The sequence below is a fragment of the Phanerochaete carnosa genome (assembly GCF_000300595.1).
Source record: "Phanerochaete carnosa HHB-10118-sp unplaced genomic scaffold PHACAscaffold_4, whole genome shotgun sequence".
NCBI lineage: Eukaryota > Fungi > Basidiomycota > Agaricomycetes > Polyporales > Phanerochaetaceae > Phanerochaete > Phanerochaete carnosa.
Genome location: NW_006767631.1, coordinates 200,272 through 218,100, shown reverse-complemented (window position 1 = coordinate 218,100; position 17,829 = coordinate 200,272). Strand labels below are relative to the sequence as shown.

The 17,829-nt window shown below is 51.7% G+C and overlaps 4 protein-coding genes across 4 annotated transcripts; 2 read left to right on the top strand and 2 right to left on the bottom strand.

Moving 5' to 3' along the window:
- Positions 1–1,849: 1,849 nt before the first annotated feature.
- On the top strand, positions 1,850–3,561 carry PHACADRAFT_207575 (uncharacterized protein; the record flags this gene model as incomplete). The annotated part of the gene is made up of 6 exons (XM_007394087.1): positions 1,850–1,856; positions 1,917–2,072; positions 2,863–2,878; positions 2,943–3,003; positions 3,073–3,105; positions 3,158–3,561. The coding sequence occupies 6 exons, from the start codon at positions 1,850–1,852 to the stop codon at positions 3,557–3,559; spliced, it is 675 nt and encodes a 224-aa protein (XP_007394149.1).
- A 738-nt stretch (positions 3,562–4,299) lies between these two features.
- Positions 4,300–4,711, bottom strand: PHACADRAFT_253347 (uncharacterized protein). The gene has a single exon (XM_007394086.1). The coding sequence runs from the start codon at positions 4,642–4,644 to the stop codon at positions 4,348–4,350; it is 297 nt and encodes a 98-aa protein (XP_007394148.1). The 5' UTR covers positions 4,645–4,711; the 3' UTR covers positions 4,300–4,347.
- A 212-nt stretch (positions 4,712–4,923) lies between these two features.
- On the bottom strand, positions 4,924–5,783 carry PHACADRAFT_253346 (uncharacterized protein). The gene has a single exon (XM_007394085.1). It carries the CDS (start codon positions 5,311–5,313, stop codon positions 5,107–5,109), a length of 207 nt encoding a protein of 68 aa, XP_007394147.1. The 5' UTR covers positions 5,314–5,783; the 3' UTR covers positions 4,924–5,106.
- A 1,380-nt stretch (positions 5,784–7,163) lies between these two features.
- On the top strand, positions 7,164–9,305 carry PHACADRAFT_207573 (uncharacterized protein). Its single transcript, XM_007394084.1, has 11 exons — positions 7,164–7,273; positions 7,320–7,378; positions 7,442–7,476; positions 7,534–7,689; positions 8,012–8,031; positions 8,085–8,179; positions 8,231–8,431; positions 8,486–8,512; positions 8,564–8,624; positions 8,679–8,711; positions 8,773–9,305. The coding sequence occupies exons 1-11, from the start codon at positions 7,262–7,264 to the stop codon at positions 9,169–9,171; spliced, it is 1,098 nt and encodes a 365-aa protein (XP_007394146.1). The 5' UTR covers positions 7,164–7,261; the 3' UTR covers positions 9,172–9,305.
- The last annotated feature ends 8,524 nt before the right edge of the window (positions 9,306–17,829 follow it).

Here is a 17,829-nt window from a genome sequence, read left to right as displayed (position 1 = left end):
TGAATAGTACGCGCACCTTGGTCCACTGGCATCCCACTCATGCTTGCAGCTCCATCACTTCGCTTATCTCTGCACGAATCCCCTTGGTCCTCCAGCGGGCGGCGTATTCTGGAGTCTAGGCGAGAGCACAGGCATTTCAGTGTGCACGAACACGCCACGCATGCGCTCTGCCAGCTCCCGGCGGATCTGCGCAACAGCAATGGAGTTGAGATACGCAAGCTCAGGGAGTAGGGTAAAACGCACGTCTTCAACACCTATGCATGTCCTCGTGCCCTGGACGGATGTTGTTGCCCCCGAGGCGACAATAAGCGTCGCGCACCCGAATATCTCCACGCCATTCAGAGTAAAATCGGAGTGGTCTCCTTGTAAATCTGGCTTTAAGAACGGATTAGCCTATTAAAATACCGACAGAGCCGGATGTAGTGACTGCTGGACCTGGTGCGGATGGTGGAATGGCGCTTCAGCGTACTCTGGATGTCGTGGTCCTGTGAAGGCGACAAAGCACTCTGTGGCTCCTTGGAAAGCCTATCCTAGGGTCTTTATCAAACAAGAGTTGTGGCTATTTGCAAGCACAACGGCGGTAAAGGCTAGCTAGCTGTTCATTTCGGGCTGGGATGCCTGAGCCAAAGGCGAAAAATCCGTGCGAGCGGGGACGCAGCACACAAACAGAGACTCGTAGCGGAAAAGATCCTATTATGGATGCTGCTGTTGGGACACCGCCGAACTTAGTCATAGCGCAGGTCGATATCCGGGGACGACGGTGGTGGTGGTTGGGAAAAGAGCAGCCAGACAAACGCCACAAAGCCGGCGCGTGGATGCAGCGCCTACCCTCTGCTTTCAAGCTGCCTTCGGCTGGTCTGATCTAGCTGTTGCCCCTGCGCTGCCCAAACGTTTCCTACGCACCGCTTCCCTACGTGTATGGGCTGCGACAACGCGTTCCCGAGCACTGGCACTCGTGACCACACGGCCAGGTCGCCGCCCGCATCGCCGACGCCGCCGACCGTATCGGACACCATCGCGACGCACGCTGCACATAGCATCTGCCAAATTTCACTCATCAGAGCGCCTCAGTAGTTGAGACCAGTGGTCAACTGCATGAATACTCTGGATACTGACAGCCTCCGTCTGTTCTAGAAGCAATGCTGAGACTGAATATGGCGCCGGTAGCAGTGCTGGACTATTAAGACAGAGAAATTAAGGCTGGGTCGTATCCGCCCCCAGAATATGCCTCAAACTTCCCTGTGTTGTATCTTGTTAATTGCGTACAGTCTCCAAACGAGCTCGAGATGCCTATTATGGGGAACCTGCAAGCTGGACGACTGCCAGTGAATGTTCGACTGTGCGACTCCTCCATATTAATTTATCTTAATAGTATCACTCCGTTTTCCTCTGATTTAACCATTCTAGCTTTTTGTTTATTAATAGTTTAGTTTGGTTGACAGACAGATGGCGGCGCGTGCCACATCTGCCTCTGGAGGAAGCATGGCTTACTACATGCTAACCCTGACAGATGAACTTGAAGAGATGTGGCCGCATTGTATCCGGTGCTCTTCTATCATATGAGATAACGGTTGGCAACTGTCAAATGATAGCTGGTGCGGAGTATTGTTATTGCAGGCTGATCCTGGACGTCATTGTCCATATAATTAGCAGGCGCATGTGCCGTTTTGTCTGCACCAACCCCTGCAACTCAGTACTGGACTAGTACAAGCGACATGGCTCAATCAAACGAAAGCTTACAGCAGGAGCTTCAAATGGGGTGCGGTTCTCTCTCTCCGGAGTATGCATGCTCTGCCGTTGATATGCACCATATGTATCCAGGGTGACATACAGTTGTGTAGCATACTCAATGCTGAGTATGTCAGAGTGATCCAAAGCCCTGGCGGCAGCACTAGGCTGAACGCCTTCCTATTCAGGTCTTGTAGTATACGAATACCTCACAACACTCCACCAAGAAATCAGTGTGGTATGGGGCGGGAAGTTTACTATCACCTCGACGCTGCTGCTCGCCACTCGGGGGACCATGCTTCTTGGCCCGCTTCTTGAGGTTGTACCATCGGAACAAGCATGGTGTGAGTCCGCCAATGCTCAAGAATTGACCTATCTTATAGTACTGCTCTACAGATGTACGCTCTATTCTGTAGAATTTTCTTTCACGAGTCACTTCATCTGCCATAAGGTGCAGACCAGCATACATACTAGCCATACTTGTGTACATGATGGGCACAATCCTGGTCTCATGTGAGTGGTACCCACTCACCTTCTGTTGGATTGCAGGAAGCCGCACTGATATTTACTGTAGTATTCTCCGCTCTGCGTGTGTACGCGCTGTGGCAGGGATCACGGATAAGATATTTCTTCCTTGCTGTCCTACTTGTTCTTGGAGCAGTTCCAGTTGGAACAAATATCGTGCGCTATTCTTTCACAAGTTATGCAGTCGAGTATACTAATTTGAATTCAGTTTCTATTGTCAGGTACTATAGCTGTATATGTGAACACTCTGCAAATTGTTGCATGCTCCGAGGCTATTAACATCTCGCCAAAGCTGAACACAGAGTATGTGCAGAATTCTCGTACCGCTCGATTCTATGCTGACCGCTTTTGTCAGGAGTGAGCCTGCCTTTCTACAGCTTTTTCTCCTAATAATTGGGTGCATGTGTGCAGTGCTCTATCTCACTAGATGCAGCTTGATCGCCACCGATATTTTTGTCCTCGTGCTGACGTGGATCAAGTCATTCACCCAGTTTAAGCGGATGCAACAATTTAACCTTGGTCCATCTATCGCGGCTGTGTTGCTCCGAGACGGCAAGCACATCTTCTCTCTTGTCTGTGTCTGATGTTACTCACATGGCGTTCTTCAAGGCACCCTGTATTTTCTGTAAGCTACTAGACGTCACCTTGACGGATTATTCTAATGACTCTGTTTTACCATGAACTTTCAGAGTTCTTCTGGCTATAAACATCCTGGATCTTCTCACATTCTCCGACAGCAACTTTTACACTGTGATTGGCGCCAAGATATACTTCCATTTTGTGTAGTTCTGATTTGATTTTCGATTTTATTGTATACAGGGCACCTACGCAAATATTTTCATCAAATACATGGTAACTATTCCTTGGATCAGAATGTCCATTGACTGAAAATTCTCGTCTGCAGCCCCCTCTACTGGTGCAGCGCTTCATCCTGAACCTCCGCCAGCTCAATCGTACCGCCGGTGAAGATAACTCGGATGCACAGCAATTCTCTCGCCTCTCCATCAGCTTCAGGATGTCTTCTGGTTTCCTCGGGAATATTGGAGAGCTTCTGGAGTACGGCCAATCGGAGCAAGTTGAAGACAATGGTGGCAACGACAGTTGCATGGCAGAAGAGCCACGAGGCGGATTCGAGGAGGGTTCCGTACACCAAGAAGGTCCGTCGTTGGCGTATCGAGACGAACCAACGGAACCCGAAGCCGCTCCAGTGTTACGGCTTGCCGAGCATGCCAGCAAGGAGGGCATCGTCGAATCGCCCGCTTACTCGCGCGGAATGGTAGCTGGGCCGTCTACGGCCGCCCGTTAGGCAAGTACCCCGCTCCTCGCTTTGCCACGGTAGCTTGACGCACCCTCGTTCAAGCAGATTCTGGTACATGACCAGGTCATTATTGCACAACAGTCGATAACTGCCGATTGCTGGGTCGCCTGAGACTGGTGTCGAGGAGGACGACTTTCCTTATTTATCGCGTCACGGTTCACATATGTACCATCGGTCTTAGTCTCGTTCTCGTTGTCAATATCCCGCTACGTTGATTCATTGTTGTAAAATGCACGGCAAAGCCTCTCGTACAAATTTCAAGTCGATGTTCGTTCAGCCGCAGCGTTGGTACTACGCCCATCCCGCACGAGCCCACAAAGTCTGCTTTCTGCACAGACTTTTAGAGTCCCGTGAAATGCACAAGCGAACGGGTCGCTCAATGGCGAAGGCCGGCCACAGGAGTAGTCTGCATAGATGCTGTGTTAGCACTCACGCCCTGCAGATATAGCGGGGAGAATCGCACGGTACATTCTGTTAATGACTGCAGGCGTAAGCTCAAGTGTTCACCTGTGCCTGTAAATCCAATGAAGTACTAAGCCGTCACAGAAAAGAAGGGTGCGCTCTTACCATTAGAGATGGTGCCGTCGTAGTTGAAATGGCTTCCCTTGTGATCCTGGACATGACTGTAGTTTCTGAGATGTCCGTACGATGCGAGAGAGCAGAGAGCAACACGTACGGGAAGGGCCGTATCCGGCGCTGTAGAAGCTGCGACTTCGGCGGCGTCGAGTGGTAGACGGATAAGGTGACGGTAGAAGTTGATGTCGAGGCGGTGGTTACTAAGGAGCAGATATCATAAAAACCCGCGCCTTGAAGATGATCACCACGAGAGGTCGACCGCGAAGACGACGCCCGCACGAAAGGAGGCGGGCGCAAGGCCGAGGTGCAGCGCTGGTAGCACAATATCCCAGGGTGTCGAGCACGAAGAGACCGATGGCGAACGCGTCAATTATCGCTCCTGCGCCCTCAAGTGAAGCATAGAGAGCACGTGTAGGGCCGTACAAAGCAGTAGCAAGCACGCAGGAGGACGTCAAATTTTGGCCAAGGAAGTCGAGAACGCCATCCGCAGATTCCATGTAGGCAATGATGGCACTGGTGTGCAGCAATGGCTAGACCTAGCGAGGCAGTTGGACTAGGGAATCATGAGTTGACATGGACAGCAGGTAGGGACGAGGTAACGTACGAGTCGGCCTGCAGTGAACACCAGAAGGTTGTTAGTGTGAGCAAGCGGAGGCGCGGCCAGCGTTTGTGGACTAGGAGGCTGTCAACCACTGAGCTCACGATCTCTGCTGCGGAGTTGGGCATAGCCTCCTAGCATCATTGTCGGTTACACTGCCGGCAGTTTGCGACTTACCCCGAGCGTAGATAGCTGTTGTGCACGTCACCATGCGCATTTTCATGATGTGGTCCACGTGGACTTAGTTACACCGAGCCCGAGCTGTGTCGGCGATGAAATCTTTCGTAGGTACGGCAGCTGTTGCGCTCTGAGGACCGCATATATACCAAATAGACGTACAACAGTAGGTCCACTACGCCCATCACCGCCACCTTGTTCGTTCCTTGGCGCGAAGATCAGGCTGCTGTCGACCTCGGTGTGATCTAGGCCCTGGCGTTTCAACAGGACTAACTAAACCTGCGGCGGATGCCAGACAGATACAGTTGCGGGACCAGATGAACAAAGGTGAGGTAGTAATCGTGGACAGCGCGAAGACCAGGAACCGCTCGCGTTCGAACTTGTCGTCCATGACTCTAGATCTGTGCCGAGGGGCAAGATGGCAGCTAAAAGTACCTCCTGAGCAATTATACTCTTGCCCAGGACTTCAAGAACGTGTAGGTTTCACAGGAGGGAAATGTCGACGACTAGATGTGTTTCAGAGCTTCAGCGAGCGGAGCTTGCGCTTTCGTGCGAGCACATACGTGCCACCCCGCTCTGCCGGCACTTTGTATCCCGCGTCGTCTGTGACAACAGCGAGTTCGGGCAGCTTGGTGCGCTGGCGGGTGGCTAAATTCTGCGACTCAGCGAGGCTGGTGAAGGGTTCGACGAGGCTGAGCTAAAGCAGCGCGAGCGCATGACAGTCGCAGTTCTGTCGTGGCACCCATATCCTCATAATGTCTTTTTCATGTCCCGGTGTGGTGGTGCGGGGCGAATACATAGGTATTCAGGTGCGCGAGCACGCGCCAGTATGCTCTGCAAACCTCTGGGCCTACAGAAAACTAGGCGTGAGCTTCATAGGCCCGCGTGTTAAGGGATAAACGCACGTTTTCAATACCCATGTATGTCTGCGCCTGAGGTGATGATCGACATTCAACTGTCTGTTCGAACGTCTTCGCGCATATGTGTCTGGCTTAGCCTGCGGTACATGCATGTTTCACTGTTCTGCTGGCAAAACTGAACGTGGGAGCTGTTGATACAAATAGTGGGACGGTGGTTTCGGCTCGCTCCGATGGATGTCGTGGTCCTGCGCAAGGCGACGAGGCACTTCATAGCGTCGGAAGACAAAGACCTAGCAACGAAAAGATTATAATGAGGACACTACAAGTGTCGAGTTATCATCAGACTTGGCAAAGGCGCAAGTCGACATCCGGCACGATGAAGAACGGAGAACGGACGAATTGACTGCGCTATAGCTCAGGTAAAATGTATCTCGCCGACCCAATTCCGCAGATCTTTCCCGAAATCATGATGCATCAATAGCGATCTTTTCTCTCACAAGCCTCGTTTGGGCATCGTGATGTGCATCACGACACGAAATTTTCCTGATGAGGCCCTCACTTTGCCTCATAAGGCGGTTTTGATACGATTTTAATGCAATCTTAGGCGTCTACCTCGACGGAAATTTTGCAACACAGATAAGGTCAAATAAGGCCAGAGAAAAAGCGCCGGAATGTCACGTGAATGCAGCGCCCGCCTAGGCTGCTGAGTTGCCCTTGGGCCTTGACTCGCTCAGGACGCAAACGATTGCTACACACCGCTTCCCTGCAACATTATTGCGAGCCGCAACTGTGCGTTCCTGAATTTTGGTACCCAGTGCTTCACGAACAAGTTGCAGCTTGCAGCCGGTTGCACAAATAGTCTGGAGACAGGGCGCGCCAGACGGCGAGCCTCCGTTTGTTCCAGGAGTAGTGTTGAGACGTTGAGGCTTGATGCGGCTAGTGAGGCAGAGATGATTGATGCCGGGTCGTGATGATGCCTCCACCCCGCAAATATGCCTCATTGTTTCTGTCATACCCCTTTATTCGCGTGCAATCGCTCAATGTTGGCCATTGAGCGAAGCCAGCAAGCCAAATGACCGAAGCCTGAATTGAGCTACAGTTCAGAGATGCTTGCTCACAGCTGCGTATTCTGTGATCCGCCTGTAGTCTTATTTTGTGTTCGAGTTCCCGTGAGTTCTCCTAGATCTCTGAGCCTTGCTAACTTGAAGCTGTTTCTTCGATAGATTTCTGTCGCATGGCCCAATATCTGTTTACAGGGGAAAGATGGCTTACTCGTCCACCCCGAGTGACGCATTCTTCCAAAATCTTACGGCAGTCATTGGTGACACTAATAATCACAATGCACCGATATTGGCTAGAGAGCGCATCACGACTGGCGCGCCCAACTGTCATAACAAGTAGCAACTGTCAAATGATAGCTCTAAGCTGATACATGGTATTTTCACTCCGAGCCGGTTCTAGAGGCAGCAGCTATATAAAATGCAGGCGAGTGTGCGGTTAGGTCTGCATCGGCTGACGTGGACCTTCTTCGAGTCAGCACACTACAGGCGACATGGCTCAGTCAAACGAAGATACGCAGCAGGAGCTTTCATCTGCGTATGGGTTTTCTTCCCTCGGACTATGCGTACTCTGCCACTGACGCATACTATATGTACCTAGGTTGACAAGCGACTATGTGGCATACTCGGTGCTGTGTATGCTATGACGTCCCAAAGCCCTGGAGGCACTGGGCTGAGCAACTTTCTTTTCAGGCCTTGTAATTTACGAATACGGCGTAACGCTTGACCAAGAGATCTCCGCGGTGTGGAGAAGGAAGTTTACAGTCACGTCGGTGCTGTTACTCACCACTCGGTGGCTCATGATCCTCGGCCCGATTCTTAATGCTACGGCCTCGGAACAAGCACAGTGTGAGTCCGCTAATGCTCAAAGATATCGGTAGACTGACCTTACAGCACTGCTCTACAGGCGTACACTCCGTTTCATAGATTTGTCTCTCACAAGTTACCGCATTCATCACAAGGTGCAAATCGGCTTATATACTGAACATGCTTGTGTACTTGATCGGTACAGCCTTGGTCTCATGTGAGTGGTATCAGCATACTTGCTATTGGGTTACATGTCATTGAAATGATCTTCTAATAGTATTCTCTGCTCTGCGTGTGTACGCACTCTGGCAGGGATCACGGATGAAATATGTCTTTCTCGCCGTTGTACTGATACTCGGAGTAGTTCCGGTTGGAACAAACGTTGTACGTCATTCTTTCACGAGTTGTGCGAACCTCTTATACTGATTCAGATTTAGTTCCTATGGGCACGTACTGTACTCGGATACGTGGACACTCCACTGATCGTTGGATGCACTGTGGTTGTCAATATCCTGCCGAAGCTAAACACAGAGTATGCACAGACTTGTTATATCAGTTGTCCCTATGCTAACTGCTCATTTAGGAGTGAGTCTGTCTTGCTCAGGCTCCTATTCTTAATCGCCGTGTACATGCCTCTAGTGCTCTATTTTACGAGATGCAGCTTGATTGCCGCGGACGTCATCGTCCTCTTGCTGACATGGATCAAGTCGTTCAGACACTTCAAGGAGATGCGGCAGCTAAAGCTTGGCTTGTCTATATCAGCTGTGCTGCTCCGAGACGACAAGTACATGTCTCTTTCTCACGCGTGAACGACATGGCTTACGCGTCGTCTCTCTAGGTACCCTGTACTTTCTGTAAGCTGCTAGTAGGCACTAGGACTCTTCCTAACGACTTCATCTGAAACATGAACTCTCAGCGCCCTTCTAGCTATAAGCATCCTAGAACTCCTCACATTCTCTCAGACCAGTGTCACGGGGGTGATCAGTGCCAGAACATACTTATCCTAGATATTTCTGACTTTCCGTCTATAGGGCAATTATGCAGACGCCTTCATTCAATACATGGTATATATCTCACAAGTCAGGATGGCAGCGATGTCAATTGACCAAGCATTCTTGTTTACAGCCCCTTCTGCTGGTGCAGCGCTTCATCCTCAATCTCCGTCAGCTCAACCGCACCACCTACGAAAGCAACTCAGATGCCCAGCACTTTTCCCGCTTCTCTGCCAGCTTCCGGGTGCCCTCTGATTTCCTCGGGAACATCGGAGAGCCTCTCGGCCATGGCCAATCAGAGAGAGATAAGAACAATGGTGACGACGACAGCTGTGTGGCAGAAGAGTCCCGGGAGGGGCACGAGGAGGATTTCGCACACCTAGCGGGCCCAACGTCTGCATATCGGGACGAGACAATCGAAGCCGACGCCGCTCTAGCGTTGCGGTCCGCCGAATGTGCAAGCGAAGGGGATGTCATCGGCTCGTTAGTTTTCTCGGGCCAAATGGGGGTTGGATCTTCCACAGCTATCTGATAGACAAACACCCCGCCCCATGCCTCGCCACGGCGGCTCGACGTACCCTCATTCAAACAGATTCCAATGTATGGCCAACCCACGAGTTCGAGTGCATGATAGTCAATAGTTACGAGTTATTAAGCTGCTTAACGCCGGCGTCGTAGCCATTGGTATTTATCGCGTCCCAATTCGCGTATGTACTGGTATCTATCTCGATCTCACCCAAGACTTCGAAGACACGTACGTTATACGCGAGTGATCAATCAAGGACAACGCTGTTTCAAAGCTTGAGGCAGTTTGTCTTATCCCGAATGCGCCGCATTTGAAGTGGCGAGGGAATACGAATCAAATCACCAATTAATATGGAAGCACAATCGTAAGCGAGTAAGTCCCGCTTCGAGTTAACATGGTTGACGACAGCGCCGAGCAACCCAGTGGACTGGTGTAAAAAGTGGGGGCGCTGCGCCCTGATGACGCGAAGGTGGTGTCGTCTTCCAGCAGATCGCGTATCCGTGATCGTAGCACGATCATTTCAGTTCTCGCGAACACGGCCATGCGCTCTGAGAATCGTTCTTCCTGCACAAAGGATAGAGATGAGGTACAGTAACTCACAGAGAGGGGGAAAACACACGCCTCTGACAGCTAAGCATGGCCTAGCTTGCCGCATGGACGTCGCTGCCCTGTCATGATGACGACCGTCGCGTACCCTGACGTCTCTGCACAGTACAGCATACGGCTGAGATATCCATCTGGCTCGCCTTTCAAGAACTCCTGTTCTAGTGTCCTTCCGACGGAACCTGGTGTGAACGCTGCCGGTATAAGAGGGAGACGAGGCTTTGCCTTATCCCAATGTCGTGGGCCCATACGGAGGCGGCGAGGGGTCTTGCAGCGCTCTGTTGAGAATCGATAAGTGGGATCTACGCAAGAGATATATTGTAACGGCGGGTGTGGTGGCTATCAGAGCTACTGTATCTAGTCCTTCATTTCGCGTTAGGAGACGCCCATAAGACGTGAAAGAGAGAGGAGCGAGTGTGATGAAGTCCAAAATTCGGCGTAAGCGAAGCTCCAAGCCAGTAGACGTATATTTATTTATGAGTTTGGCGGCAGCGGACGTCGATATGCGGCTCAACGGTGGTAGTGGAGCAGCCTCCGGACGCCACGATGCCCGCGCCTATAAGACGGCACGAAAACCCTAACCCTTGGACTCTCTGCCTCCGCGTACGTCATGCAAACGACCTACGCTTTCGTGCCCCGTTGCTAGACTCACAAAGCAGCCTCTTAAATGATGGAAGGAATAAACCATCGCTCCTCCATTGGTAGCTAGATGACAGGCGACTTTCGGTAAGGTGCATGCAGGGACTCAGAGTCAAGGATGATAGTCGGTTCCGCTGACAAAGAACATGCGGGACAATATCCACGTACAGACTAACAAGCAGTTGCTAATGTATTGTGCTCTAAATTGCTAGAGATATACAATGATTTTACGACGTCTATTTCGCATAGAGCGTCACTCTACGTGTGGGTGACGGTGACGCTCGAGCCTGAAATTGACGCGGAAGTCAAAACCCTGCCTTTCTGCTTTAATGTCAACCGTTTTCGCGTTCAAGAGGCAAACGCCGCTGTTGCCGGCGCTAGCACCGTGTCGAAGTCGTGGAAGGGAGCGAAAGAGCCGTTCAACCCCTGCCCTGGGTCCTCAACGATCCGATTTCCAGGCAACTGACGGATGCGATGGCGGACAGAAAGTGATGCTAGCGGGCGACAGGGACGCACATCCCACCATTTTGATCTATCAACCGCGGCGGATGAGGAGGAGTGCAGCGATACAGGCCATCGACCGGATCAAGGATGAAGCTATCGGGAGCACCGATTGGAACAACTTGCGCAGGTTGAAGGCTATCGCATGAAGAGGCTATCCGGTCTTCGCTGCCGCGCCGTGCATGTTGGCGCGTCCGCCTACACTGCCCGTCTCTGCGAAGACTAGGGGAAGCATGATTACATCGCCGAGAAGTCTGGGTTTATCTGTCGATGTGTACTGCACCAGGCACCACCGAATAACTGGGGCTTCGCGATCCAACTCGTATCCAAGTCAGGCGTTGATTCATCTTCGCGCCCAGATCTCTCGCTTTGCGTTGGGAGACCTTTGTTCGCGCGCCTTCCTGTCCACACGGGGCCGAACGATAGGCCGGTGAGACTTATATTTCGCCTCGAGCTAATGTGGATGACGATAGCGTCCGGTAGTCTGATGGGTTCACGTGCGAATAAGCACCGCCTTGGCGACGCCGACTTAATGCTCGACGGCTGAGAATGAATAGGACTGTGTGGTTGCACGCAGAGGCGTTCGTGCCGACTAAACGCAGGCTTGGAGCATGCCGCTTCGACATCGCCGCCACCCTCAACGACAGGCACCTTGCTTGCCATAGAGCAGTCGTTCTGATTGAGCTACTTCGTCCTGCGTTGATTAATGAACTCTGCATCTGAACACCATTAGCAACGGAGCTGTGTATACCTTTGAGTAGGATGCGCACCTGCGGAGCTTTTGTCCTCTGGGGCTTTCCATGCACGCACCACCGCCTCTTCTCTGCCCTTAGCGAAGCGCCATCATAGCCAAGCGAGTCCTGCGTCGATTCGATATGCCCGACGACGTTCGTGCTGAGCAACTCAGCGGACTGGTACGTGGAGCGCTGCAATTTGATGACGCTCAAAAGCGGTTACACGACAGTTGGATGTGTCGGGAGCAAGATGAAGAGTCTGAGGAGCGCATCCGGCGTGGTCGTGACGCTCATTTCGACGTAGAGCAGTGCTTTAAGGTGCGCTACTACCCCTGGCAGACGCAGTTGTTGCGGAGTAGCCACAAAAGAGCATGTTCGTCCAGGTATACTAGAGTCGCTGAGGTTTAGTCATCTGTGTATTCGTGAGTTCTGCCGCTCAACGTCAATATCGGGGCATGTATGCGTCTGCGTAGTGTACGTACCTGTGAAGGCTTTCTCTTTATAGGTCACTTGTGCCCGCGTTTCCGCTCCAACTCCCTGAGTGTCGACCGCGCCCAGCCTAGAACTCATCCCGCTCCCGACCTGATTCCCTGCGCCAGACTCAACCCGCCTAGTTTTTACAATGCCCTCGACATGGTGCCGCCTCCTCGTCGGGATAGTGGGCGTCGCGTCCTTCAACGCCTTCGTGACGTGTGATGCGAAGTTGAAGTCGCCTTCTGGTCTGGCTTTGATGCTTCCAGTTATGCTACGACCTGGGTAACGTCGAGCGATAGACGGACTTGGCGGCAGCAAAGATTGGCATGCTGGTCGATGGTGACCGTTAAGGAACAACTTGCGGACGCCATAAAACCCGCGCCTGCCAGAGCTTCCCACAGACAACTCAAAGCCTTGACACGAGTACTGCGCTTTCGTCTCACCTTTAACGTCCTCCGCCATTGGAATTTCGAAACGATGCATGATGGCTCTGCAATGGGGCAGAGCAGCGCACAAGGCTTAGGGTGCCCCCCTCCCTAGAAGTCGTTCGTGACGCTTCCGTTTCCTTTGAGCCGGTCCCTCAATTTCAGAAGTGGGATGATGCGTGCAATCAGCGTGTTCGAGTGAGCTTGCAATACAGCTTCTCAGCAATCGGCTCGGGACACGCTGCGTGAAGAACAGGAGAATAAGCTGACAAAGGCAGATCCAGGGTGTGTTAAATGTTACTATGTACATTATTACAGGAAGTGGAGAGGCATGGCTCCCCCGCGACAACTGTCCCAATGCGAGCCACAAAAATGAAGATAGCTTTGAAAGAGGAAAAATAACATATTACATAAGCAGAAACGAAAAAGGTAAGTCTGCATGGCGCAGGCTCATTACATGTGCCGTTGGGTCTGTACCCACCAACGTCGATCTTCTCGACATACTACAGTCTACAGGCAACATGGCTCAGTCAACGGGAGAGTTGCAGCAGATACTTTTATCCTTGTACGTGCCTCCTCTCCTTGGAGCATGCGTACTCTGGCACTGACACGCACGGTGTGGGTCTGATTTACCCTCTAAATCGTGTCTTGGATCCCAGTAGAATGGTGGCTGCTGCACTTATCAACCTCATCGGCACGTCGGACAAGCCCCCTCCCGAGCTTGTTGATATCGTCCATTCTCAGAGTCCTACACAGTGGCGCTTAACATTTGAATATAGCAACAGTCAGCTCAGCCAGCAACCTCTCCACACAGTGCCATGAAAAGACTGGCTTCATGCTGTCGAGGCTGCTGCAGCCAATGAGACCCGAGAATTTCAAGCGAGTGGTGGGTGGACCGCCACTGTTGAATGGCCCGGCTCCCTAACTACCGAACCCTCCAGCCTGCCGCGAAGATCTTACAATTTCTTCAAGGTGTTGCCACGCGCGAAGCATGGGCAGTCGCTATACAAGGCGAGCTGCTTGCGGAGTTTCTATGTACGTGAGGGCAAATCTGCGTTAGCTCAGTACTTCCACGGATACTCTTGAACCGCTCGGAGAATTGCACGCTTAGGCGTGGGCTGACTGTTGGAAAAAGAAGGATGGCTTGAACGTGTGATGGATACCAAGGCATAACTTGTGAAAGATTTTAGGATCGTCTCTTGTACCATTAAGGGTTGTTCTATGCCCTGAAATCATGTACCAATATCGAAATTTATCGCCATTTCAGCTCAGGATTCTTATATTGCCACATACGTGAGGGGCGCATGAGACAGACTCGCTATGATTGGCGGCTCTGAAGGGCCACAGGTATCTCGGCCGCACGGTATCTAATGAGTCTATGCTGACGGCTGACTGTGTTTGGCCGTGGAAAGAGTTTTTTTGATATACTACAATTTCTACCAATTTCGGCAATATCGCGATGTCATCAGTATTACCGTTACGAATATAAACACTACGAGACGTTAAAATGGTTCCACGAACGGTCAAACGTATATACGACGGTTGTCGCAACACTGCCGGCACCAGGCCTCGAGCGTGGACTGCACATCAATATACTGGTTTGTCGCGGTAGCACGATATTTTTGTGCACGGTAGCCAACGCGTAAGACGTAGTGAATCCGGAATGAGATCATTGGTTTTGCGCGCACACTCTGAATGCTCCTATTGGACAAAACGGTGATTTCTGTCAAATGAATCTCAGACAAAAATCAAGCCTCAAAGATCACGAAACCCCGAATCACAAAATTTGCCAGATCTTGACCTCCACAATCTCATCCGTGCAGCTGTGTACATCATAAACGCAACTTGGCTCCACAGTGTGACAGAGTGCTACAGGAGCATTTTGGAGCACTATGGAGCCAAGTCCTGTTTCCTGATGTACGCGGAAAGTGACGGGAAGGGCGGGTGTCTGGGTGATCGAATGTACACATACTTAAGTGGCTGCGCTCAGCCTGAGGTGCTGCCTGCATCTACCGCTTTCTCCCCCTTGAGCTTTGCGACAATTTGCTTCTGCGAGACACCTTCTCTTCGATAGAAACCGATGAAGCTTGTTGCTATACTCTCTACCTACGTGGCTCTCGTAGTCGTCGCTCTGAGCAGCATGACAGCTGCTGTTCCTGTCCCAGCCGTACGTCGCACCCTACACTTTTGCATGCACTCGCCGTTCTCTGACAGATCCCTTCACTTGTAGGGTCTTCAACAGCTTGGTCATAAAGTCAGCTCCCTTGCCCTACTACTTGATTTCTCCTGTGATCTGATGTTTGCGAATAACTAACTCCAGGAACCGGTGTCAGACAGCACCTTGACACTGGACTGCGTGGGATGCGTGTTCCGTTGATAGTTGTAGCGCACGCCACCTATCTGTGCACAACGAGTGTTTCCGCACCGTTTGGGTCTCAAAGAAGCTCTGTATATCTATCGAAGACTTCTTGGTCTCGGTCTCCATCGTTCCCTTTCCTTCGCTTGAATTCTGCACACAGTGTGTACCAAGTATGCCAGCCCAGTATATTCTAAGTCGCTCTCCATTATCATGCGCGAGGTGTGTCTAAGACTTCTCTGTGCTAGTAAGTCATCATCCGCATTATCACTGTTTCCTGTGCATGTCACGCTGCCAATATCGTCACGTTCGACGTTGATGGTGATCGCTTGCGGGGGTCTTCACGGCCGCATCGAGAGTCACTTCGAACGAAGTGAAACGCGGCTGAAGCGTGTGTAGACTTTGGATGCCGTGAGGGAGTAAAAATTCGATTGCTGGCGGCATGAGGAGTGCATTCGCCTCATTCCTAACGATTGATATGTGCTCTTATTATACCTACAGCGGGTTTCCTGCATGCTCTCAGGGAGCGAAGATACTTACAAAAAATTATCTGTTGGCATGCACCATAGAGCGGCCGAGAAATATATATGCTTGTATGGGGCTGCGCTGTTCACTATAACATGCAGAAAACAGGTAGCGAAATAAATAAATAAAAATCAATCCTACTGTCACCATGCCATGTGCATGGGGCTGCTACAAAATTGATGCAGTAGCACGGGAAGAAGAGGGAGAGGAGCGAGTCAGGTCTGGACGAAGCGGGGTGGTCTAGAAAGCTAGCGTGAGGTGAGCAAAATGCGGCGTGCGAAGAGGCCCTAGACGCTTCGGCGGACGATCACACCCTATGTTAGGGATGTTAAGGTATGTTAGAGATGTGAGACAACATTGCAATATGCGCATCCACATTTGCAACACCTGTAACCTCTAACAATTCTTTAAACATGGGTGGTCCCCCTGATGGACCTCGAACGCGCTTCAGCACGATTCAGCCCGAATCGTTGCATCAGAAACCCGAAACCGCGCCGCTTCGAAGTTTCGGTTTCATCAAAGCGAGTCCGAAGCGCCTCCAAAGCGAACTTTGAACGCCCCTATATTTTCTGTATGCTGTAGTGAGAATTGCGGCGTGTACATACACTTCCCGCCCGCCTAGTAGTGCACACTAATGGGAAAATGTTCTGTGAGTGATATGATGAGCTCCTTGCTATCCTGCGATCGATGCGGCACCTTGAAGAGCTCGCGCTATCGAATACAATCAGCAGAGAAGCGGACTGGCGCCAGGGTCGCGATACTTACCTACCAGGGCTGTGATGCACGGTCGACCTCCCTCGGCTGCAACTGCTCAACGAGCGGAGCGCCCTCGCAGGCTTCCCCTTTCTCTACCGCATCACACATCCGCCTTCCACCGCCATGTCTCGGCTTCAAACAGCTATCCAGCTGGCACATATCCGGCACGGCGAGGGCAGCTGTCTGCCAAAATCGACGCCTGAAGCGATCTCGACGACCCATCCCTTCGGCCTCTGCGCGTGGCCACCAGCAGAGGAGACCTCAACTTCGGTGTCCTTGTCAATCTCTGCGCGAACGGCTCCCGCTATCCGCTCTAGGGTCATTCTCCCGCAGCTCCACATTCTTCCAGCTCTCTCTCTCAATACGGATCATAAGACGTTCATAGTCGGCTTGCTGCCTCGTCTGCCACTGGCGGATGTGACAGCCACGCTCATCGTGATTTTGAACTCGGCATCGCTGTAGGATGCCGTGGACTGGGAACAGTTGTCATCGTTCCTACGGTCTGTCGAGGAGCTCACCCTGTGCTACGAGGTCTTCCATCCAGCACAAGCTGACGTCCCATAGCGCTCGCGGGCTTTGTCCTTGGCTGCAAGTGCTTCGCATCCGCGAATGTGCTCCAGACAAACCCTACTTCGCCGTTCAGCAGCCCCCGCCAAGCTATACCAAGCTTGCGGACCTTGCCCGTAGCATTGTCGCCAACGGTGAGGAGACGCTGTCGGTGCACGCGGAGGCAGCCGACTAGGTAGGCACGGTGAAAGGGTCGCCGGCTGAGCCCCTTGGACGGGGCCCGCAGACTCCAATGCGCTGGCTCACCATATGTATGTCGCAGATTTCGGCGATGCTTAGGGGTCGCTAAGGACTTAGGACTGCGAGTAGACTGTGTCGACACCCGGGAATGCGCCTCGGGGGGAAGCAATATAAGTTTGTACACTGTGATAACTTACTATGCCACTATGAGATGAGTACCACATTATTCGGGGCTTAATTGGGCTTCCGAAATCGATACACCTGCAGAGAAGGCCATAATGATACAAACCAAGCCAAGTCATCGACTTTATACGTGTCTCCCTCAGTTTGCGCCACGTTCAGTTAGAATGGTAGCGCCAACTTACTATGAGCCCGTAAATTTCAGATTTGGAGCATGGGTGTTCTACAGCACGTGTGCGACTGCCTGCGAGTCCTGGGTTAGGGTTCTCGGTGATTGCCGTGAATGCTGATCCCCGCCATGGCAACGCTGCATTTGCACTGTCACTTTGCTCGGACACTCAAGCTCCCGCCTTGGAAAATGCGAGATTGTCATGCATATATCTAGGCAGACAGCAAATTACGTGAGATACTCGGCGCTGTGTATGTTGTGGCATCCCAAAGCCATTGCGGCATCTGGCTAATGTACCCCTATTTAGGCCTCGTAGTTTACGAATATTCTAATCAAGAAATCGCGCCGGCGTGAGAAAGGAAGTGTCAGCAACTAACAATCCAACTGGACTGAGCTACGACAAAGCTGAGGAGACAGACGAGAGGAAAGTGAGTGAGGAAAGACCAGCTCGAGTCTGGCTTGTTATTGAGCGGTACAGGCTCCTTATATACATGTCAGAATGAATACCTAGAATATCCTACGAATATACGGAGGTGTATAGAAAGTGAAAGAATA

Bases quoted from the DNA above. Each gene is read 5' to 3' on its own strand.
- PHACADRAFT_253347 (XM_007394086.1), bottom strand. From the start codon at position 4,644: ATGGAATCTGCGGATGGCGTTCTCGACTTCCTTGGCCAAAATTTGACG.
- PHACADRAFT_253346 (XM_007394085.1), bottom strand. From the start codon at position 5,313: ATGGACGACAAGTTCGAACGCGAGCGGTTCCTGGTCTTCGCGCTGTCC.
- PHACADRAFT_207573 (XM_007394084.1), top strand. The intron at 7,379-7,441 runs GTATGGGTTTTC...ATATGTACCTAG, and splicing joins CAGCAGGAGCTTTCATCTGC to GTTGACAAGCGACTATGTGG. The intron at 8,513-8,563 runs GTAGGCACTAGG...ATGAACTCTCAG, and splicing joins GTACTTTCTGTAAGCTGCTA to CGCCCTTCTAGCTATAAGCA.